The following is a 25,860-nucleotide window of genomic DNA, read 5'->3' as shown; positions in this document are numbered from 1 at the left end:
TGGTTTTAGAAAGTTTGGATACGATACATTTGGTTCATAAATTCTAAATTTTCATTTGGTAGTTGACTTCTTACTGTACTTTTATTTATATATGAATATAACACTTGCACGAATATGTCGATCCGAAGATACTCAGTACTTCAAATGTCAACTTCACCACACTCTAGCATTCTGGAAGACTATTCCATGCTTCGAATATAGGCTCAACTCTCAACTGTTGAGAGGATTTATTAGGAATGCTAGAATAGTTTTGTTGAACTACTCAAATGTGTCAGAAACTCATCTTTGATTTTTTTTATAACTGTGCTGAAGTAATTTGTGTCAATAGTTGCACTGGTTTTTATCGCGAGTCTGCTTTAGACATTGAAAATGAAGTAAGTGCATATCTTCTGCAAAAAAAAAAAAATATTTTTTTTCTTCAAAATAAACTAATTCTTCTACCAAAACGTAGCCTGGGTTTCAATTTCCTTGTAGTTTTAGATTCAGCTCATTTCCTTTCCCTGTTATATCCACCATAAAGTAAATTTTTGCGACCATTCGTCGTCCTCTTATTCAGGGTGATTAATGCTTTTTCATTTAGGAATGTATTTATTTCATACAAGCACAAAGCAAAATGTTTCAAGCCATCGCACTTAAATGTAAAGAAGGAGGTCGGAATACTTTGTCTCCATCTCGTTAAAGAGTTCTTTTAAATGAAGATGGTTGAGTGCAATTGATAAGATGATGTTTACTATCTTGATTATCAAATTTATGACTTCAACTATTTCTGCCATAAATGTTTGGGCACAAAGCGCTTCTTCCTGTATGTGAAATGTAAGAATGTGAAATGTAAGAATTCGGTGGTTTATTTGGCTCGAAGAATCGTTGTTGCTCCTTAACTTTTCCTGTCATACTTCTGGCTCCATCAGTTGCTGCTTAAACGATTTTATTTAACTCTTATTGTCTTCAAGGCATGTCTGCACGGCATTCGCTCTATCTTCCCCTCTAGTTTGTCATGAAGATCTTCTTTTGGACCTTGGGAAGACATATACCAGACAAAATGGGCAACTTGTGCCGTGCCTTTTAGGCCGCAAGTGATAAGGCAGAAGAAAGTTGAATATCTTCTACCTGGAAATATGTTGAAGATATTTTGGCTATTCTATCTTGTACTGTTTTAGCGGATAGTGGCATAGCTTTGACTTTTTTTCAAGGTTTCTGTTTTTGTTGTTTTGTTGAAATCACGAAACTGTTCTTCAGACGCACGTAGGAAGCAGTCTTTGACATACTCACCATCTGAAAATGGTTTGCCTTTTTGTGCAATTTCTATTGGTACCGCAAAGCTTGCCAGATTAGCATTACTTGTAGATGTTTCTAACTTTGAGAAGATCATTCGCTTCTAACTCATTTACTTAAAACAACAAACTATACGTCACAGCCAAAGCACGCAGTGAAGATGCCGTTTCGTCTTGCGTCGAAAGCGAATTAAAACCTACATAGAAACATCCTACCATGGCGTCATTTGAGAGCTTCCGACGACTGACGACACGTGTAATGGGGGGTGGTATAAGGCTGAGAGATAGAATCGGTGCCTTTTCTTAGTTAAAAGATTCAGAACTATTTGAAAAATGTTTCGATAAAATAAATAATATTTACGTATGGAAGTAAAGAGCCGCAGCTTCACGTCCAAAGAGCCGCAGGTTGCCGACCCCGGCCCTAAAATAACAACAGAATAATATAGATAATGTAGTATTTCTTTACTAGTACATGCATATGTATCTAATTGAGATTTAGTATAATTTGGTATTATCCTGGAACTAGAAGAAAAAAAAAAGGTTTCGAAAGATTGCATACGGAGTTGTGCAATGTGTGTCTTGACATGGTACGTCAATGTTACAGGTAAACGTACCAGATCGCGATGCTCTCCCTTTCATCTCCTGATCTTTTTTTAAACTTTCGTTTACTTTAGGGTAACTGTGGAATCTGATCGTTGAAATTGATCTTTGGCATTCGATCATATCACAAGTCTCACCTTTTAACTAGATCTATATTTGGTTCTTGGTTTATAAGACATTGAAAGCTGGAGTGTGAAAATAATTCCTTTCATTTTAACCCCTTGTGTGTGTATGTGTAACTCTATCTATCTATCTATCTATCTATCTATCTATCTATCTATCTATCTATCTATCTATCTATCTATCTATCTATCCTATCTATCTATCTATCTATCTATCTATCTATCTATCTATCTATCTATCTATCTATCTATCTATCTGTCTGTCTGTCTGTCTGTCTGTCTGTCTCTCTCTCTCTCTCTCTATTGTTATTTTATTTTATAAGACTTTGTGTGTGTATGTAACCATCATTTTAATATTGTTGTAAACTTGTCCCCCCCCCCGACTGACCATTTTTCCCCACGTGAGATCTTTTTGAATTGTTGTTTATGTTTTGGAGGCGAAACGGACCTGAGCGAGTGTGTTGAGGAAAAAGGAACTAGAGTTATGATCGTGGATTTCTCAACGGAGGATTGTTTCTTTTCTTAAATCGGTTTTGTGAATAGTTTTATGTACATTTTGATTAGGAGGACTGTGCAATTGTTTCGATTATTCGGATTATTGACTGTTCGTAGTAGATTGTGCTTCTGCAACGAGAAGAATATCGGCGACCTGACAATCGGTGAGTTAACTATCTTTAGCCTACTCCAAAGTCGTAACAACTGGTGTCACAAGTGGGACCCCGCCCACTCTAGTTACAATGTCTACTTCTAAACGCCTTCACGAGCTCCAGATTAATGAAATCCGAAAGGAGCTAAAGAGGCGAGACATCGTAGCGTCAGGAAACAAAGAAGCCCTTGTTAGCCGTCTGAGAGAGGCCTTGAAAGAAGATTGGTGCAGGAAATGTGACCGGTGTGCGGCAACTAAAGGCCCGCAACGTCGAACTAGAGGACCCTTGCAACAGTACAACGTAGGTGTCCCATTCGAGAGAATCGCACTGGACGTAGCTGGACCTTTTCCTGAGACTAACAAAGGGAACAAATACATTCTCGTGATAATGGACTATTTTAGTAAATGGCCAGAAGCTTTCGCGATGCCCAACCAGGAAACCACAACAATAGTCGATATTTTGGTAGGACATTGGATTAGTCGTTTTGGTGTCCCAATGGAATTACATTCAGATCAAGGACGCAACTTTGAATCTAATCTGTTTCAGGAGATTTGTAAAATCCTGAATATCGAGAAGACGCGAACCACACCACTACGCCCTCAATCAGATGGGATGGTAGAACGCTTCAATCGTACGCTGGTACAGCATCTGGCTAAAATGTCCACAGAACAGCAAAATGATTGGGATGAGTACATTCCCCTATTCCTTCTGTCTTATAAAGGAGCAGTTCATGCAACTACAGGTTACACACCAGCCAAATTATTGTTTGGTCGAGAACTTAGGATGCCAGCAGACCTCTTATTTGGACAGCCAGGAGACCAACCAACAACGGCAAGCGAATATGTAACAGGACTTCGAAGGAGACTAGAAGAGGTTCATGCAGTTGCAAGGAGTAGGATAAAAGACAGTAGCGACCTTATGAAAACCAGATACGACAGATGGGCCAACTCTGCGGGGTTTGAAGAACATGATCTTGTCTGGCTATACAACCCCAAGAGAAAGAAGGGAAGATCGCCGAAATTACAGAAAGACTGGGAAGGCCCATATCGGATTGTGAAAAGGATCAACGACGTTGTGTACCGGATCCAGAAGGGCCCTCGAACCAAATGCAAAGTAGTGCACCTAGATCGGTTGAACCGTTATTGTGGAGATGATGGAGAGCCTGTTCGGGACGCACAGACCTAGGGAGGGGGCAGTGTTGTAAACTTGTCCCCCCCCCCCCGACTGACCATTTTTCCCCACGTGAGATCTTTTTGAATTGTTGTTTATGTTTTGGAGGCGAAACGGACCTGAGCGAGTGTGTTGAGGAAAAAGGAACTAGAGTTATGATCGTGGATTTCTCAACGGAGGATTGTTTCTTTTCTTAAATCGGTTTTGTGAATAGTTTTATGTACATTTTGATTAGGAGGACTGTGCAATTGTTTCGATTATTCGGATTATTGACTGTTCGTAGTAGATTGTGCTTCTGCAACGAGAAGAATATCGGCGACCTGACAATCGGTGAGTTAACTATCTTTAGCCTACTCCAAAGTCGTAACAATATATATGTCAATGGGATTTTAAAGAGCTTGACAAATAAAAAAGAATTTATCTTAAGGCTCATTTTGTTGCTTCAGACAACTTGGGTGCTACCTTTTATGTGTACACGTTTTTTCTTATGAAATACAAACTTTACTTAAAAAAAGAAGCCAACCACATTCTACATATGTTCCTAGGTCAGTCTAGTCATGCATATTAACAAATGACCTAAATTCTGCCAAGTCACTGGTTTTCCTGGCTGTCTCAGGCAACCCATTCCATGCTCTAATAGCACTAGGAAAGAAGGATTATTTGTACAAATTTGTCCTAGCATATGGAACAAGGAATGCGCCTTTATCTTTGTGTCTTTCTGAGTAATTTATTATTTTTTTATTTCAAGATTATGGTTTAATGTTTTATGTATAATTGCTACTTTACTTTTAAGTCTTCTCTCCACAAATATTTTATTAGGATTTGTTTTTGTATTTGTCTTCAATCTACAAAAGAGCTGTCTACGAATGAAGAGATCCCAATCAGAATAATGCATGTTTATTAGTCAATTAATTTTCCTATCTCTTTATTATATGTGTTGTATCATTTGCAGTACCTAGACTTGAAAATGTCTTAAGCTATTTGAGATAATGGGCCTATATAGGTCCATTTATAAGTCTACATATTACATTTCTGGGCAAAATTTTTCTTGGGGAACCCCAAGCTACCATTTGTGTACCTATAGGCGGCTATATATCAGTCCGGCCCTGAATGGAAGTTGCTAATGCTAGGTAAGATTATTGTGTTTGTTTTCTTTGTCTTGTTTTATCGTATCTTAAATAATACAGACGTTACTTCAAAAAAAAAAAAAAAAGAAGATGATTACGTCATACGCGTCATGCATTTAGTCATGCATATTAACCAATGACCTAAATTCTGCCAGTCACTGGTTTTCATGGTTGGCTCAGGCAACCCATTCCATGCTTATAGCACTAGGAAACAAGGAGCATTTGTACTCATTTGTCCAAGCAAATGGAAAGAGGAATGTGCCCTTATCTTTGTGTCTTTCTGAGTATTTATTTGTACAAACAAATGCAAATCCATTTTGACTACTATAGTACACCTGTAACAATAAAAGTTTAGATACAAACACAAACAACGTAAAGAAGATACACAAACACAAACAGCGCTTTGGGCTCCTTTGTACTTCTAGGTGACGACGAATGACATTGAAACACCGTCTGTGAAAGTGAAATAAAGGAGTTTTCAAATCTATCTGTTCTAGCTTTAATGGAGAGGTGTTGACAACCCAGTCCAGCGGTAATCAGCTGACATAGACAAAAGACCGGATCACGAAAAGGGCCGATACTAACTAAAGGCTAACAGTTTTAATTAGCTGGTATGGAAATGTTTTAAAGTCATATTTTCGTTATGCCAGAATCTCTATTATACCTATTAACGCAATCATTTGATGAGTTTAGAGTTAAGTTAATTGTCATTTGATATCAATTTTTCGAAGCTATTCCTCGGGATAGTCGTAGACACTTTGGATGTCTTTGTTTACAAGCCACATCCCGAAAATGTCCGGAGGTAACCGATGTAAACATTGTTCTTAACTTTGAAAAAAAATTCATTAAATAATAATAATAATAGGAATGCCTTCGATTCCGAAGATTAAGAATGAGTGCAGTGTTTCACATGACAACGCAAACCCATTTGAGACCTGTATATTTTACCGCATCTTGTGCAAAGTTGTTGTCCACCGCGGTCTTAGTTAAGTTTACTTTTCGTCTTCTGTGCCTGTCTTAACGGTTTTTCTTTGGATCTTAAATGTGTGTCCCGCAGCCTTTGGGAGAGCTCTCGAACTCTCTTTCCGAGGCTATCTGCTGCCAGCTACTTTCTTCTATGACAGTGAGAGCGAAATGGCGCCTGAGTTGATCTTTATAGCGCTTACACCGTCCTCCTTTTAGCTCGCCAATGAAGATCGCCTTTGGCATGCGGTCGTCTCCCATGAGGGATAAGTGTCCGACCCCAGCGAAGCTGTCAAATGCTTCTAAACTGTCCACACCGACCTCCTGTAGAACATAGTTATGTATGCCAGCGTATGCCCAATATAGAGCGAAGGCGCGTTTAATAGAAGCGTTCGTGAAGCCTTATATGCCTTCGATGCATCAAAACTGACTTGCAAAAACACTACCGATTACAAAAACATTACAAAACAAAAAACATGTTGCTATTTTTGTCAAAGCTCCATCTAGGTAAAACACACACACGCACACACAAACTTGGAACTTTTCGTTGATTTCCGTAGAGGCGTAACCCTTCGGCTTAAAGATTAAAAAAAAAATAATTAGTGGAATACGAAAAGGGAAAATGACGTCACCCGGTCAACGGTGTTGTGGGCGTTGCCAATAAACTGAGCAGAGGTGTTAGCCATAATGAGGTGCTAAGTGACGGTGTCGGCCCAGCTGGTAGGACAGCTGTAGCCGAGAAACATGAACAGAGAGTTCATCTCGTTTTGTTTATATGTTTAAATATGTTATATACTAAAAATAATCGCATTTTCTCAAGTTGCAGTTTGTATTTCTAATAATTGTCTAAAGCTTTATTCTTTTCTAATAGTTGTATTTATCTGTTGTTTTTAAATTGTTTGTATTATATGTTTCGTGTGTTCTTTCAGAATTATCATAATTACAAACCTTCCGCAGGACGACGGAGGATGGCGGCGGGCAGGGTTCGAACCGGAGACCACGGAGATGCCAGTCGATAGCGCATACCACACGACCAGGCAGCCAGCCATTTCACATATATGTATTTCCTCCTATCTGCTGTGTGCCGAGTACTAGAATTGAAGCTACGCAGTTGTAGGGTTAATTACAAAATATTTGAGACAACTGGTCTGACTAATTGATTCTAACATTTGATACATTCAAACAGCCAAAGAACCTGCATACAAAAAGGCAATAGGGAAGGGGAGGGGGGAGGCTTTTCTTTTTTAAAAAGTTATGCAAGGTATGGAGGGAATGGTAGGAGGGACCGGGGGGGGGGGGGATGGAAGCTGTGAGACAAGTGCTAAAAGTGTGCTGATGTTATTTTGAGCCACTGGTGAATCTTGGGTGAAGTGTAAGCATGCATGGCGGCTTGTTTATCTGGGTGTAACTATAGGAAGCGAGCAATGCTGGGAGATGTTAGTTAGGGAATTAAACCAAGGTCTAAGTGTAAACAAGCAGCCTTTACATCAAGCATACATCACCTGACACAAATGCATTTCCGAAAAAACAACACAAAAAAAAACACGCGAATAAAAAAAAAAGACCAATCAAAGCATCGATCATGCATAGCTCAGTTAAAATCCTAGTAACTGTATATAGGCCACACGTAGATCTTGACTGATGTAAATGAAGATCTAAATCTTATGTTGTCTTATAAATTGCAGACATTCCATCGAGAAAGACAAGAATCACATCTCACATGCATCCATGTGTTAATCTAGTCACGCATGTTAATTAGAGACACAGACTCTGATAACGAGTTGCCTGAATCAGACAGGAAAACAAACGAGTTAGTTTCTCACTGATTAACATGCATGACTAGATGGACACATGAAACGCCTGGGAAGTAATTATCTTATCTTTTGAAGTAAGGTCTGTAATTTGTAAGATTAAGAAGAAGTCGTTGGCTTTCCTGGCTGAATCAGGCAACTAGTTCCACGCTTTAATGGCACCAGGGAAGAAAGAACAATTAGTTGAATTCGTTCTAGCATATGGAATAAGAAATGTGCCTTTATCTTTGAGTCTTTCTGAGTATTTTATTAGGTTGTGTTTTTGTATATTTTTAAGTTCTGGTCTAGTGTTTTATGTAGGCCTATTAATTGCTACTTTACTTTTTGAGTTTCTGTCTTGAAGTGTCTGCAAGTTTAACTGGTGTTATTCTTACGTCAAATTTGAATATTCGTTTGGCATTTTGACTTAATCCAACTACCACTCAATACACGTCTTTGAAAAGACGTTTGCTAATGAAGACTAGAATTGAAAAGAATAATGGATTGGAATCTCCAATAATACTTTTAAAAAACAACAACTCCTCCTCTGCTGTTTAAATTATGGGGCATCCTCTTGAAAACAATGTTACTCCCACACAGCTTGAGTTTGGCAACGAGTCTCCTTCTCATTCATATCTGCTTACGTACCAACGAAGTCCTTCCTCTCCCTCCTCCCTCTCCCCCCTCAGCCCGCCATCAGCACCAATTGAGCACGTGCCTAACTACCTTACATCTGCCGAGCCGTGCACCATCTACGTCATAATGATCGTTCGCGTCTTTAGCATGACACATTACTTTGAAACGTCTGGCATCGTTTCTTCTCACTGACCTATAACACTGTACACTTTTTTATTGGGTCAGTTGGAACTCTCCTTTTTTTTTCGACGAGTAAGACCAAAAAAAAACGCAAAAGGTAAACTGCATGATTATTACAATTGCTATTGATTTATATAGGCCTAGATCTATAACTAACCATATTTAAATTATCGATACATATTACTTTTCCACTCAGTACTTAAGCACTTGATGTGTTCTGTATTTATATATTTATTTTTTTGGAAATAATCGTGACTCGCTTTTAATTTAACAAAATAGTGTATCCTTTTATAACTATGATCAAAATAATTATCTGACTAAAAAAAGGAATTCGGTAATTTGAAACGGTCAGTTAGAGTTGAGCCAAAAGGCTGTTGAAACTCTAGGCAAGCAAATGCGAACAAGATCTCCATCTCACCGGCTTGATTGAACAGAGTGTCTTTCTGAAAGAGGTCTTTACTAGTGTCTATAATCACATTGTCATTTCCAGTGATTCTCTTTCTCCGGATTTGCGGACTAGGGACGCGGTCGAAGGCCGGACACACCGGGGACCCCGTCATTTTCGTTCTCTGTATTAAGCTGACCGTGCTGGGCTCGCCACTTTTTAAACGACCGCCTGGATTGTTGACATGGCTGTGGGAGCTTTTTTACAACCCTGCACAGGGCAATGGTAATATTCTCGCACTCCTTAGGCGCTACCACTGGAGTCTTGTTTCGCTACCCGTTTGGCCTAATCGTTTTCTCTTACGACCCTTCCCCCCCCCCTTCCCGGTGGCCACTATGTGGCAGGGTAGCAAACCTTGTAATTAACATTAATGCAGCTAACAACAAATAGGGCCTTGAATATAATTCTAAAAATGAATTCCTACTTTATGTTCAAGTAACATAGAGAATTAAACATTCACCCCGGCTATAGACACCTACTTGTGGCCCGTAATAAATAAATTTTCTTTATATATAAAAGGGGATATACATCTTGCAACATTGGGGGGAGATATGGCAGTAATTATGCAGTTCTTTCTCTTATATAAATTTGATATTTAAAATAAAAAGTATTTTAAAATATTTCGCCTGTTTTAAAGCTATAGACTTACACTCATTGACCCGCACACTAACTGCCCCACTCCGAGAGGAGCGGCCGTGAGCTATTTTGTTTTCTAAGTGGGGGGGGGGAATGATCTACCAATCCTTGAATGATTTCTTGAGTGTATCTTTAAACTTCGAGTGGGCTACTTCTCTTCACCTCAATATGGCGTGAGAGTTTTGTTATTTGAAATGCTGCAGGTCTACTTCTGACGCGTTCATTCAAGTAATAACTGGCTTCGTAATCCTAGGTGGACACACCAAGATTCCCAGGGAAAATATGAAACCAATGAGGCTAAGACAAAGTGTCAAAGAGAGGAAAGAAATCATCACAAATTGATCACAATGCCACTAGAAAGTAGCCTCTACTCATTGTAGTCAAAGCTTGTCTGTCCCAGGAGTAGTTGCCCAGAGAGTTTACTTTATTTAAAATGTTATACCCGCGAAAGTTTACTTTATCTAAAATGTTATACTAGAGAGTTTACTTTATCTAAAATGTGATACCAGAGAGTTTGCTTTATTTGAAATGAGTTAAAGTAAATTTAGATAAAGTAAACTCTGTGGGATAACATTTCAAATAAAACAATCTAAATTGCTACCTCATAGAGCTTACTTTATCTAAATTGCTACCTCATAGAGCTTATTTTATCTAAATTGCTACCCATAGAGCTTATTTTATCTAAATTGTTACCCATAGAGCTTACTTTATCTAAATTGCTACCCCAAAATTTGTACTTTTGAAATTGAACTTTAACTTCCTTTTTATGATAGGAAATACTTTTAGTTCATTTGTTGCCAGCAGAGATATAGAAATGTTTATTGGTCGGTGATTGAAGAATCGTTTATGGGTCATTAACGATACTTTTTTTTTTCCAATTGTGTACGCCGAAGTTGCGATTTATGTCATCTCTGGTCTGAACCTCCATTAGTTCAAGCAGTGAAATAATTTAATGAGATCTATATAGGCCTCTATATAGTCATCAATCAAGTAATATAAATTACTTAAACATCAATTCCTACTTTTTGTTCAAATAGTATTGTTTATTTATATTTATATTTCTTTTGTCATAATTTTGTAACAATTCTGCCATCATATGCAGAAGGCACCTGACTGATACTCAGTCATATGATCGAAAAATTATATCACCATTAGTTCCCTTCAGTTGGATAAATGGAACACTGGACTAATTGGGTTTTTAAAAAAAAAATAATTCAATAATGAATGAAATGATCTTTCTGTAATTTTAATAAAATGTCACGCAGAACGTGTTTATATACGAACTTTCATCTCGAGAGCATAATGTAAAATTGTCAAAATCATTCATTTTTTTTTTCATCAAGGCAAAAGTGTGAGTTAATAAATCTAGCTGGAATTGAAAGGAAAAAAAAAAGTGTTTTTATCGTCCTTACTTTCGTATGACACAACGTAGCGCAATGACTTACGGGTAATTTCTATTAGTGTCCATTTATCTAAAAACATAAAAATCAGCAAACGATAAATATTGTAGGCTAAACACCGACCCCCAGCAACCTTGTTGTAGGCCTACTTGTTCTGTATCCGCCCCTTCCCCCCCCCCCCATTTTTTGTTAGTTGCGCCCCGCTCCCAATAGCTTAGGTTTTCCATTGCATATTTTATATTATTTTTTTTCTATCGCCCTTTTGTTTTTATGTGATATAAATTCCCAACTCTTCATTTGGCTCTAGACTTACATATTGCTTTAATAAGCATGTGTGTATGTGTATTTATATAAAGGTATTATTGATTTGTTCTGGTCACTAGTATTAGATGACTTTTAAAAGTGTCTCGTCTGATCGCTTTTCAGTATTTAACTTCCACGTAAAAATTGAAACTTGTTGACACTATAGAATCGTCGCAATGATGACGTCGATCTGGTTATTACTACGGGAATCAGGAACTCTTTTCTTGTTGCGCAGTTTCACTAAAGTGGCTCACGATGTCACGTGCACAATTACCCAGTGGTGCTACGTAATGCACGTTCAAAGCAGGAGAGGGGGAGTATGGGGGAAGTTGGAAAGAAACAGCCAAAGGGGAACAAAAGTACGAGTGTCAAGCGCAGCGCGTGCCACAAAAACACCGGGGCGTGGGCGCGTGACTAATTACGGCTCCTCTCTGATCTCCCTTTACGCCCGTTCTGCCAATGGTTCTCAAAGATTTTTATGCTTATGCTGAAAATAATCGCCAAACTAGATGATTTCTCCCTATACATTTAATCTTAAAACGAACGTATAGCCTCTTTCTGATAAATGCGACTAATACAGGACCTTAAAATGTCTTTGATTCATTTTATTCTTTGACATTTTATCTTTTTTTTTTTTTTTAAAGTTACAATTCCTCCTATTAGCTTGCACTTTCTTTATGGGTTCATAAAATAGGAATTAACTTTAAAAAAAAAAATAATTAAAGTATCATTTATTGATGAACAACTGTACTTTAATTATCCTTTTTAAAAAATCCCTCTCCGAAAAACAAAATTGATCTACTTGAATTCAGCCTAAAGGGTCCAATACAACGGGACGTTTAATGATTAATTGCTTTAAAGAGTTGATTATCATCACAAACAGGACATCCCTGACATTAACAGTGATGATTATCTAATCAGTTAATGAAGGAATTTTTTTTTTCGTAAAATTATTTGTCTGTACTCTTTTAGGTGTTTAAATATTTGATGTTATATTTTTTTTTCTCTATAAAGTTGTCAAATATCAGCCTAAAACATAGCAGTCTACTAATCATCCAAAAGTTAATATCTACAAATTTATAGGATATTGTTTGGTCAACTGTGACGGTACACTGTCAGTATTTTATGCTGAAATGGTACATACTTATTTCTTAGTAACTTGGTGATTTATGGTTTCTTAATATATACCCCTTATATGCCTTGCAATCTATAGAGCAGATTATGTAATGATTTTTTGCCTTCGGTCAGCGAGGCTATCCTCTGGCCATTACAACGATCGGCTTCCTTTACTTACCCCCAATAATGTCAGGTACCCAGTAGAGTTGGCTGCACTCTGGAGCGTCCTGATAAAAAAATAATTCAAAATCCTAGTTTTCATCAAGATGCAAACCCGAGACCCCTCGTTTTCGAAGCCAAGTGCTTTACCACTCAGCCATCCCCGCTTCACCATAATGCAAACAGGAATTACTAAACTTGTACGGACATATATCATTAAGTACCCCCCCTTTTTTTTTCCTGCCCTTTTTCGGTTGTCCATACTTGCCAGGGATCTGGATCTGGAACTTTGAATGTTAAGAATGGGACAGAACGATGGCACACTTCTGTAAGAAAGGAAGGAGGAGACAAAACTCAGAACAACTTGGTACATTCATGGAATTGTCCAGTCGAGTCTCACATCTTTCTAAAAACAAAGTCGGACTCTGTGTGAACCATGGCTATGGAATGCCTAATTAGCCTTTAGTTTATGCGACCTTGGTTCGGTATTTAGACAGACCTCTCTACATAACGTCTTACAGAGAAAACATGACTCACGCTTGTGAATCTGATGATATGATGCCTGCCTGCCTCTCTTCTCTCTCACTTTCACACACACACACACACACATTACGTACCTGCTTTTTTTCCTTTGCAGTTTTATTTTAAAATGCTCTCCTCCTCCCACCCCCCCCGTTCGCATATTAATTAAAACCCCGGTTCTCAGAAGTAAGCTCTGGAATCATTCGACGGAGTTAAATCATCTGTTGAATCGCGATCCTCTCCCCACGTCATTTTTTTTTGACCCAGTTTTCACGTGACGTCTGCCGCAATGCTGTTTGATTGAAACCATCGTATCGCCATTCATCCCAATAGCACTTCTACCCCATTGCCCAATTACTCATTAATCACAACTACTGAAATTCCCCCGCTTTTTTAACACCCTTTTATTATTGTTGTTTTCACAATAGACCTATCTTTGCCCTACTTATTCTCGTTCCATATCCATATTGCGTAATCCTTTATATAAAAGCCATTTGCTTTTCAAATGTTGGACAGATTTCTGTCTTCCAGTATGGACTATGAGCGTGTGTCTTTTATTTCTTGAAATGTACGAACGACATTGTAATCGTGTTGATGTTTTATTTACTTAGACCGATTCCGTGGCAGACGAGTTGACTGTAGAGGTGGTATAAAAGTGACATGTAGGCTACATTTCTGGTTGAAGATGAAAATAGTTAATTACTGGGGATTTGTTTAATTAAGTCAAAATTTTGAATTTCCCGTTACATTTATTATAAATATTCTCTCCCTTTCATCTTTTTAATGACAAATTTGTGCAAGTTTATTTCTTTAGAGAAATACGGTCAAATATAAAATATATATAAAATATAAACTGGACATTATAGATGCACAGCACTACGAACTGAAGTGTATGATATAGGTCAGTGACAACTATAGGCCAAATAATATAATATTGTTATATTGTCAGACGAAAATAGTTTTTAAAAAAGCCTAAAGAAAAAAATACTTTAAAAAAAAATACTTATGTAGGGTAAATAACTGAACATTTACAGCCATCTATCTATCTATCTATCTATCTATCTATCTATCTATCTATCTATCTATCTATCTATCTATCTATCTATCTATCTATCTATCTATCTATCTATCTATCTATCTATCTCAATACTGTAATATTTATTTCCATTTTTCTTTGTTCCATCTTTTAAGTTAAATCATTGTTACTGTTCTAGATGTAAGCCTGTGCCGTTCTTTGCTTTGCGTAGGCAGACGACGTTCTCCAAAATTCAAGGATTGAATCTTCGTCTGCTAGACTTTCTTGCTCGTCCTACTTAAGGCTCAGTTTGGAGCTTAGCAGCTCATTTCGAGATTGGGTCGTCTCGGTTATTATGTACTTCATGTTCAGTGTGGAATTTTCTGTTTCATATATTGCCTGTTTCAAAGTTTATTTCCACAATTTTTGGTTAAGTAGATGACTGAATGCCTACACACCATAAGGGTTTTGCTTCTCATTCGCTATAACAGATCTTGCACATGAGGCTGTATGGTCTAGTAGCAGACTTGAACAGAACTTGCAAGTAAAGCTGTATGGTCCAGTAGCTGACTTGAACAGAACTTGCACGTGAAGCTGTATGGTCCAGTAGCTGACTTGAACAGAACTTGCACGTGAAGTTGTATGGTCCAGTAGCTGACTTGAACAGATCTTGCACGTGAAGCTGTATGGTCCAGTAGCTGACTTGAACAGAACTTGCACGTGAAGCTGTATGATCCAGTAGCTGACTTGAACAGAACTTGCACGTGAAGCTGTATGGTCCAGTAGCTGATTTGAACAGATCTTGCACGTGAAGCTGTATGGTCCAGTAGCTGACTTGAACAGATCTTGCACGTGAAGTTGTATGGTCCAGTAGCTGACTTGAACAGAACTTGCACGTGAAGTTGTATGGTCCAGTAGCTGACTTGAACAGAACTTGCACGTAAAGCTGTATGGTCCAGTAGCTGACTTGAACAGAACTTGCACGTGAAGCTGTATGGTCCAGTAGCTGACTTGAAGAGAACTTGCACGTGAAGCTGTATGGTCCAGTAGATACTTGAACAGATCTTGCACGTGAAGCTGTATGGTCCAGTAGCTGACTTGAACAGAACTTGCAAGTGAAGCTGTATGGTCCAGTAGCTGACTTGAACAGAACTTGCACGTGAAGCTGTATGGTCCAGTAGCTGACTTGAACAGAACTTGCACGTGAAGCTGTATGGTCCAGTAGCTGACTTGAACAGAACTTGCACGTGAAGCTGTATGGTCCAGTAGCTGACTTGAACAGATCTTGCACGTGAAGCTGTATGGTCCAGTAGCTGACTTGAACAGAACTTGCACGTGAAGTTGTATGGTCCAGTAGCTGACTTGAACAGAACTTGCACGTGAAGTTGTATGGTCCAGTAGCTGACTTGAACAGAACTTGCACGTGAAGCTGTATGGTCCAGTAGCTGACTTGAACAGAGCTTGCACGTGAAGCTGTATGGTCCAGTAGATACTTGAACAGATCTTGCACGTGAAGCTGTATGGTCCAGATGCATATTTGAACATAGTCCACTTAGTGGTATTACCGATAGTATTGTAGTTAAATTCACACATTCTAATTGATTTCAACCAATAGACCTTGAGACGTTTCTTTTTTTTTTAAAAAAAGTAAATGTAATCGTGCATTTTAGAATTGTTTTATCAAAATTCTAGGGGGAAAATACGCAAGAAATGTTAGGTGAATCAAATCTATCTTCTCATGTAGTGTGCTTCCATCTCTGCCTGTTTTATATATATATATATATATTGTATTTCATTACATTTTCAATGGAAATCAAAGCAAAGTGATTGTTTAAAAAAAAACAACTGTGACTTTTCATTAAAAATCTCTTGATCTCTAGACAGAAGTTTGGATGCAAAAAAAAAAAAGGATATATTTAAACTTAGAATTGCTCATTAGTGTTCATCATATTTCTAAGCCCCCCCCCCCCAACCAAAGACGATCACACAGTTCAAACGTTTCGCATCTTTGACTTCAGGCTTAGTCGAATGAGTTAAGTACAGTACAGTTTCAGACACTTTAAAAGTTATTTTAAAACCTTGCTTTCCTGATTTACTTGATTTAATAGTCGGGACGAGATACATGTCTTACTAATTTGGTATGTACCATACCACGAACCCAACAAGGTCACTAGGACAGTTTGTTTTTTTCAGTGGGACCACCTGCATAACTGGCATAGTATAATTAACTGATGCGTCCATTGTTTTTTTTTCTTTCAAGAACCTTAGACTTGGTCTCAAACTACTATCGTACCAGTTACATCTGTAGCATTTGTCAATAAGTCAATGGTTTTAAAAAAGGGGAATCATCTTTGATTATTTGTGTCTCTGCAAGTTCCAAAGTTTTAGTTTTTATATTCAGTCAAGCTTCCCTGACTGACCTTTGATTAACCTTTGATTACTTCAGTGAGAGAGAGAGAGAGAGAGAGAGAATTACATAGATAGACTTCATGCAGTGGCCCAGTTCTGCTTTTACATATTAATTTTATAGAGGATAAACATTATAGTTATGACCAGCACAGGATAGAAACCAAGACCTCACTGTCATGTATTACACAAGTCCTACATAAAACACTAAACCATAATTTACAAATAGAAAACCAAAACCTAATGAAATACTCAGAAAGACACAAAGACAGAGGCACATTTCTTATTCCATAAGCTAGAATGAATTCATACAAGTGCATCTTCTTCCCTAGTGCCATTAGAGAATGGAATGGGTTGCCTGAGTCAGCCAGGAAAACCAAGGTCTTAACAGAGTTTAAGTCATTGATTTATATGCATGACTAGATTGACATATGAAATGCGTAGAGCGTAATTTTCTTTTTTTGAATTAACGTCTGTAATATATAAGATAATAAGATATATAAACACTTACATATACATTTACATATATCTCCTCATAATAATAGCGCTTATTCTCATACGACGACATATGTTTTCAACGGCAGGCCAGTGTTGAGGCCTTCTATAACCATTGGTCTCGTTTGAAGTCCGCCTCTTACGCTTGAATATTTTTGCATGGTTTTCTATAAATATATAATGTTTGTTTTTTGGTGTAGTGCACAAACTGTAAGACAAATTTCCTTATGGATAATAAAGATTATTATTATTATTAGTTTCTTGAAATGTATCTGTTATGTATATTTTTCCAAAAACTTTTTTTTCTAAATAAACATTGTCTTTTGTCAATAATATAGCACAAATAACATAGTAAAAAATGTAATCGTAATAAGTGAAAGGCCTACATAACCCCATAGCTCATACTGTCAACCCCATAGCTCATACTGTCAACCCCCATAGCTCATACTGTCAACCCCATAGCTCATACTGTCAACCCCATAGCTCATACTGTCAACCCCATAGCTCATACTGTCAACCCACTTTTGGACCTCCCTGTAGATGCACGATGCTAGAAATTGACAAACATTTTGAATAACATTGTGCTGGAAAGGCCAAGTAGACAGAAAGTGTTAGGAATATAGAGCAAGGCAGGACATTTGCTAGCTCAGATTATTTCCATCTCAAATATAGGTCCTTTCAGCCTTCCGAGGTCCTGCAAGCGAAAAATATCGTTTTTTTTTTTTTTTTTACATTTTAAGTAAGCTATAAAGGTCTTTTACGTTTCGAAAGACGATCTTTTCTTTTTGCAACTTATTGTGTGACTAAAGAGGCCAATCCTTGATATACAGCTGCTAGGACGCTGTCAACCATTTAACTGACACAGATTATTATTATTAGGAAAAATAAACTGTAGTACTACAATATCTTTTACACTGTCTCTAAATAATTTGTAAATTTGAATGATTAATTTTATCTTAAGCAATTTATAATCTTCTATTTTTCAAATTTAATCATATTTCATACGCTAAAGATAAATTAAACATGATTTTTTTTTTGGTCTTTAAAAACTAACCGAGTTGACTGCAAGAGTATATAGTCAAAGCTATAATGTTCATTTGTTTTTGCCTCATATCCTGCTTGTAACGACTCAGTCACAGAATATTTCAAAAGTTTTCTATTGTTTTTTTTCTCTTACAGGTAAAGGCGTGGTCATTAAAACAACCACATTGTAACATTACTAACATTCCATACCATCGGATGTACAGTAGATCTCAAATTGATGGTCCCAAACCTTTTCTTTTTGGTTAAATTTCATTTGAATACTTTACTTTCTGAAATGTGATATTCCTGTAATTAATATTGTTTGTTGGCCCTAATAGAGCTTAGATAGCCCAATGTGTGTGCGTGAGTTTCGGATGTAACCATGAGAAAAAGGGAGCGGATGTTTTTGGTTGTGTAGATTATGGTGAGACGATTAAAGTTAATAAATACTAATGTGAAAGTTAAAGAGAGAGAGAGGGAGTGGTAAAGAGAGAGAGAGAGAGAGAGAGAGAAACTAGATAAAGATATGAGACATAAAAACGTGTATTGTTAGTGGGTTAGATGTTTACATTATCATTTCAGTGTATTTTTTTTCTATATAGGCCTACATATTTTTTCAAATTTATAAATAAAAGTTCTATTCATCTGTGATCATGTTTAGTTCTAGATCTGCATTAAACATTTCATACGCTTACATCGATTTAGTTGGACTAGCTGTTTTGGAGCTACAAACCAACTACCTGGGCAATTGTAAATCATTGAAAAGCTTTTTTTTTTTTCGGGATAGGGGTGGTGTTCATTGTTGCTGCTGTGCCAAAGTGTACACGACAGTTAAACTTTTCTTTTGTTGTTGTAATCTCATTATATATATATATATATATATATATATATATAATCTAGATTTTATTTTACGACAGATAGGGAGGGCTCTTGGAAATCAGCACAATGAATGATAGTAACTATAACCATATTTTAAATCCTTTTTTTAATGTAGCCTTTGTAAAATTTAATTGGCTTTCCATATGGGCGGATGCAGAATGACGAGAACGATAACTCTTAAGTATAGATCTACATCACAGACCTATATATTTTATTTATATATCTATGATGTACATGCAAGAAAACTATTTTAAGTTATCCATAATAAAAAGAAAAAAAAATGTATTTGATATATTTTTATTTGAGTAAATACAAGTGTGTAGAGTTCGGTAATGACCCTTTGGAATAGCAATAAAGTGATGCATTCTTTTATTTATTGTATAGAGTAGGCCCCAAAATTTCCTTTTTTTTTAATTTCAATAATTTAAGTTCACTCAAAACTGTTTTAGCAATATATATATTGCACAAATTGTAAGACAAATTTCCTTACGAATAATAAAGATTATTATTATTAGTAGTATATGTCTACCTTAGTCTTATCTTATAAATTAAAGACGTTCCTCAAAAAGAAAATTGTCTGTAGGCCTACATCCTGAGCATATCCACGTAGGCCGACATGTTAATGAGAGACTTAAACTCTTCTAAGTCATTGGTTTTCCTGGCTGATTCAGCCCTCGCCTCATGCTCTATTGGCACTGGTACAAATTTGTCCTAGCTTATCGTAATTAGGAAATTTTAAAGTACAAAAGCTAAAGTTTTGTGGAATTTTTTTTTATTGAACATACGCATACAGTTATTGAATATACGCATACAGTTATTTCTCACAGTTTAGCGTCATGGAATTATCTATGGCGATGATCATATGCACCCGTTTTTTTCTTTGCGTGGGTTTAACTCCTTACCTGCTACCTACAAAAAAAATATATATATAATATACACTTTTTTAAAAACCTAGTTGTACTGAACAGACGGAATGACAGACAAATAAAGTGAAATAAAAGTGTCTACATTCATTCATTTATTGGCCTTCGTATGACTGTGAGGCCCTATTTTGGAGAGACACTCCCCTACACATATATTGCAGGTCAAGCTTGCTTTCGCTTTGGTGGTAGAGGAGTGAAATAAAAGTGTCTACAAATAAAAGTGTTCTAGATGAGGCCGAGTATTATGATAAGACTTGTTAAAATATGGACTGGCATAAGTTTTGTAGAATACATATATTTATTCTAGATTTCAAATCCTTTTCGTTTTTGTTTTTTTATAAATAGAACTTAGAAGTTTCTGGCTATTTAAAAGTACATATTCTTTTGATGGGTAGAGGTGAGTCACGAGGGGTCACGCCCCCCACACAAGTTGCACGTGTTGATTGGGGCGAGTAATTTGAGTGGTCCAGTTTCTACAGAAATCATTTCAGCCTCAGTGGATGTCCCAACATCACCCTTAAGTTCAAGTCGTAGTCCATAACAATTATTTGCTGTTCTGTTCTGTTTTTTTTTCTTCATTAAAAGAGGAGATTTACGTCTGCTGATATTTTTGTTTAGTTATTTTTCTTCGCTGAAGAGCGTATACAAGTTAATTTCACCAAAAGGATCACATGCACTCTTTGATCTTTGACGTCTGTAGTTCTGATTGTGACACAGGTCTAATGATCTAACATAATAAAGACTGCTGTGGACCATTTGATTTTAAAATGCAACTTTCTATTGAAAAAATGTGAACAGACTAATCTGCTCTTTGTTCACTTTCGATTAAGGAAGACATTTTTATCAGGCAATATTATCATAAAAAAATAGATATATAGGTTAGGTTATTCGATCTGCCGTTATCCACCTGCTTGATTTTTTCTTATACTAAAACAATTTAAAAAAAAAAAGAATTTCCTTTATGATAGTTATTCTATAAATCAAACTGAAAGTAATCGAATTAAATTTAAAGCAAAAAAAAAAACAACAAAAAAAACAACTGAAACTTCCAAACAAAACTTGGCGAAGATTCGAACGCACCAACAAAACATTTTAGAGTGTAAATTAACCCCATTAACTTTGACATCTGAGCTGCTGAAATAAATTGTCGATAGGTGGCGGCTTTTGATCTCAGCTAATTAGTTGCATAGTTTTTCTAGATTACACGTCATATTTTGAACATTTTGAAGGGGAGGGGAAAAAAGGAAACATGAAATGATTGGCATAATCAATTATTTAAGAAAAACATAGAAGCGTACCTGTATGCGAAGAATGTGGTCGCAAATATGGTGTTTGATATTTAATGAGTAAAAGGTAAGTGCAACGTTATCTCTGGTGATCATGTGTTGTTTATATCTTTCTGAGATCATAGGAGTTGTCTCAATCTCTTCCTCGGATCATGGTGGAGGTCCCAAGTATAATATACGCTGTTTATGTCTTCGTCAGAATATAGTGGTTGTCCCAAGCATAGCATACGCTGTTTATGTCTTTCTTAAATGACGCTGGTTGTTCCAAGTACAATATATAAATATGCTGTTAATCTGTTCCTTGGATGGCCTGGATCACGAGGTGCTGTCTCAAGTATAATAATTGCTGTTTACATATTCATTAACATGGGTTGTCCTAAGTATAACAAATGCTATATATCTCTTCCTAGGATCATAGGGTTGTCCTAAGTATAAAATATGTTGTATATCTCTTCCACAGATCATGGGGGCGGCCCAAAGCAAAAAGAAACGCAGAGAACGAAAGAGGAAGAAAAGATTGCAGATGGCGTCACCAAATTTCGATATGCCCAGAAGTGCCAGTGTAGACTTCATTCGCACACACAGCCTCGCTTTGACATCGTGTCCACACTGCCAAGGTCTGAACAGCAGCACTGTCGGCCGATTGGCTGTCTTGGGATTGCTTCATGGCTCACACAAATGCACCTGCAGACACAGGCACTACGCGGACGACGAAGCAGATGGCTATCAATCTTGCCCCAGCTACTCGAATTCAAACTGCTGTCTGTCGATCGGGAGCGCAGGCCATTCCGGCGTGGCATCAACAAGCGGGCGTTTGGACATGGACAGAAGCACTATGTCCTTGAACAGAAACTTAAAAGTCCGAAGCACACAAATTGTGCAGTCCAAAAGCTCAGAGTTCTCAGAACTGTTTGAAATACTGCAACGATACGAGGACAGGAAAAGAGAGTTGGCGTCGATTATAACCCCACCCCCATCTCTTTCACATCGAGAGGAGAGCTCTACAAACCTAAGCAAGCTAGCGCCACCTACAGTCACACTTAACGATGACTCACCTAATCCATCCGGCTCATTGCCTTCGATGGCAGCTTCCACGAAGACTACGCCCAAAAAATGCATTACTTTATTAGAAGATGATGAATCCAGGCAAGCGAGGTGGCAGAAACAAAAACAGATGGCCCAACAGCTGCGGAATCTTCGGAGGCACATTCAACTCCAAGAAGCTTCCCACCAGAAACTCCCCATCCCCTTTTTATGTGACTCTTCAGACGAACGACCCCAAAGCTTCGGTCCCATCGACTCTTCCGATTCTGAGACGTCAACCCAAAAGACGGTTGAACACACTCACCGCTCAAGAAATAAGTTTTCAAAGATGAGCAACTACAAGTACTTAGACAATCATCCTGTTTTGTCAAGGCTTCAGAACGAACAGAACAATCGTCTGGAGAGTATGGAGAGGCGAATGAAAGAGATACGCCTGAGCGCCATGCAAGAGGCAGAACGCAGAAAGTTTGCCGAGATTTTCCCTGCCAAACAGGACAGTTCTCAGACCGAAAGAATGATGCAAGAAGCGAAAGATATGTTAGAGAAAATCAAAGAGGAGAAGAAAAAGAAAAGGGAAGCGACTAAGAACAACCAAACTCAGACCAACCAAAGCATTAGCATAGCAGACGATGACTCTAGAACTGTGCTAGACCCAGGGGAGGTCATCCCTGTACACATTGTTGGAGACAGTACAAGCAGTCCTGTCATTAACGCCATCAATGTTGTTGAACAGCCAATTGCAATAAAAACCGAGTGTAAGGAAGAAAGACAGAAAACAGAGAAGAAGGAAAGAGATTGGCTGAATAAAGCTTGGCCAAATGTTAACTTAGGTAAGTGTTACCTAAACATGAATGTATGCATTTACTATGCATGAAGACACAGACCTGTTTTATCTTTATTTTTTTTATTACTTCTCTTACATTTCTTCCATTCCTTCTAGTCGCCACCAAAATCCCTTTCAATTTGATTTCTCTATCTGCCTCATCCCTGGTTACTGGCCTACACCTGCTTAACATTCTGTTTTTTTTTTTTTGTTTTTTTTTAAGTATTTAAACTCTCTATTGTCTCCTTTTCTTTAAGCATTCAATCAAGATTATTCAGAAAAATTTGTGTGAAAAATGATGATTTAATCTTATACTTTAAGTCATTAAAGCAATAAATGAATCCCTCTCAGTATTGTTAGAACATTTCAAAACAAATTTAAAAAAAAAAAAAAATTTAATCGTGTAATGCGTAGAGCAGAATTATCTTCTCTTTCGAAGTAATGTCTTCCTCTTATAAGATAAGAAGATAGGATTCCACTTTCAACCCATCTTGTATCAAATGAATGCTATTTGACTAGAGTAACATCATTAGTAAAGTCCATAAGATAAGAAGATAGGATTCCACTTTCAACCCATCTTGTATCAAATGAATGCTATTTGACTAGAGTAACATCATTAGTAAAGTCGTCAAATCCGGAGACATTTCAGGACAGAAGACTAAAAAGTGAAGTAGCAATAATACATAAAGCACTGTATCATAACTTACAAATACAAAAGCACAATTTTATAAAATACTCAGAAAATCACAAAGATAAGGGTACACTTGTTAAAACATATAATTTAAGTACTTATAATATAATCTTTAGTTAGACCAATTCTAGGTAATGCATCCTCTGTTTGGGATCCTTCAACATACAAAAACAACAACAAAGAACTAGTTGAAAACTAGAGCAATGAACAATGAACACTTAATAGTAACATCATTGGGAAAACAGTCTTTGTGAAACTTCAAAACAAAATCAAATATCAGAAATATAAGGTACTAATAATGAGTCAATGTCTTCCATTCTGAAAATATGCAAACCCAGTTGCGACCTGCATATTTTGCCACACCTGATGCAGACACAGCCATTGTCTGTCTGGGGTTTATTTAAGTTTTCTTAAATACCTATCTTCAACAAAGGCTTTTCTTTGGGCCCCAAATATGTATACTTCTATCTTTGTAACTTTCCTAACCCTGAGAAATACTGTAGTAGAGTTTAAACAGCTAATTAACACAAATAATGACATAGAAAAACAGAGCATAACAATCTTCTTCTTCAGGAAACCTGTGTACATTCATAATGTTGTAACTCTTGGGTAGGCACTCAACGTAAAGGCAGGCAACACAACACAGTGTAACAGGAAATAAAGACAGGTGTTTATTCACTAGGACAAACACATAGCATCCTTCAGCTTCCTCAGTCTTTCTACTAATTTACCAGTCCTTTAGACAGCAACCCGAATGTGGACCAACGACAGCCTTCCCCGCTTCGCTCCAGGTCCCTTCTACAACCTTCAGGCAGCACCAAAAGCTGGCTTCTTAGTTTCCAAACATTCAGACTCTTCACAATCCCTGATGCACTGTTCTTCCCTCCATTCTAGTCTCTTCCTGTTTACGTTCACTAGTGCGCTAGTGCGCACCTCAAGCACTGGTGCAAGGCAGGGTTACAACAATAATAACAATAATCTTTATTATCCAAGAGGATATTTGTTTTACAATAGCAAATTACAAATGACAATACAAATAACAGAAAACAATTTATACTATTGCACACAAAATATATGTTCGTACCACAGTTTCTCTTAAACATTACTGTGAAATTTACACCAGAAAGTAGAATTGTATTCAATGATTTTATTGCCAAGTTAACAAAAGCGATAAAAGAAGATGTTGTCTTGGAAATTTAAAACTTAATTAGTGTTCCCATAATAAATCAGCTCAAAAATAATGTCATATAATCATCTACACCAAAATATAAACAAATATATTCAATTTTTGAATTGAAGAATCAATTAAATCTCTTTTGTTAGAATTTAGTTTTAAAACCATAAAAAGCCTTTTTACTAAGCTGTTATTCCTTCAATGTTGCTACTGAAACTTTAAAGGACATAAAATCACTTTTTTTTTTGTCTGTGGAAGAAAACAATAATTTTTCAATTTCTTTTCAGGTGATTAAATTGTTCAACTTTTCAATAAATATGCTCAGAATGTTGAGAATGTCTAAACATTTATCAGGGGAGATAATTACATTTCCCCTAGAACTGGTTCTATAAAGGGAAGAATGTAAACTATTGTAAACACTATATTAAAATAGTCTCAAAGCATCAAGACTTGGCACAATTTTTATTTCAAGAATAGAATGTTTATATAATAAAAAAATTAAAACGTTGAAACTGAACAGCTGCCATTGAACATATTTTTCTTTTAAAGTCTTTTCATACATTTTGTTCACATCGTGTAAATCAAATGAATGGAAATGTTTCTTGCTACTGAAACATTTTACAAAAAATATATATTGAACAATCTAATCCCGGTAGAAATTCAAAGGTATGGAATGAGAGGGTTGTCAGATCATGTGTGGTGAAGGTCAAGAAATACAAACTACCACCTTCATATGAATTAATTTCTGTAGAGGAAACATTTTGTTTTCTTTTTGGCTACAATTTTTATCATTAAAAATGTAAATTCAACCACTTGGATTAAAGGATTACATGCTTAAGGGGGAGTATTTTGTTCACTGCCCAAAAGAGTCTAGCCTAAATCCTAGAATGATGTGACCAAAGGTAAGGATTTTACCTTGAGGCCAGGATTGAGAGATTGGCTTTTTACCGACCTCTGTTGCCAGATCAACTTTACTAGATGATCATTTAATCCCCACCATTTATTGTGAGGTCT

General features: G+C 36.9%; 1 protein-coding gene across 4 annotated transcripts in view; it reads left to right on the top strand.

Moving 5' to 3' along the window:
- LOC106050976 (uncharacterized) overlaps positions 1 to 25,860 on the top strand; it is a 43,217-nt gene that overhangs the window by 10,803 nt on the left and 6,554 nt on the right. For 2 of the 4 annotated variants that reach the window (XM_056008355.1, XM_056008356.1), the window contains exon 2: positions 21,575 to 22,988. In XM_056008355.1, the coding sequence (XP_055864330.1) occupies positions 21,578 to 22,988 (1,411 nt within the window). In that variant the 5' untranslated portion in view covers positions 21,575 to 21,577. Of the gene's footprint in view, positions 1 to 8,439; positions 8,604 to 20,796; positions 21,182 to 21,574; positions 22,989 to 25,860 lie in introns of those variants that run through there. The other 2 variants (XM_013206079.2, XM_013206078.2) reach the window with 2 other exon arrangements.

The sequence above is a fragment of the Biomphalaria glabrata genome, chromosome 13 (genome assembly GCF_947242115.1).
Source record: "Biomphalaria glabrata chromosome 13, xgBioGlab47.1, whole genome shotgun sequence".
NCBI classification, from domain to species: Eukaryota; Metazoa; Mollusca; class Gastropoda; family Planorbidae; genus Biomphalaria; species Biomphalaria glabrata.
The sequence above is the reverse complement of the archived record's forward strand: the minus strand, read 5'-3'. Positions and strand labels throughout refer to the sequence as shown.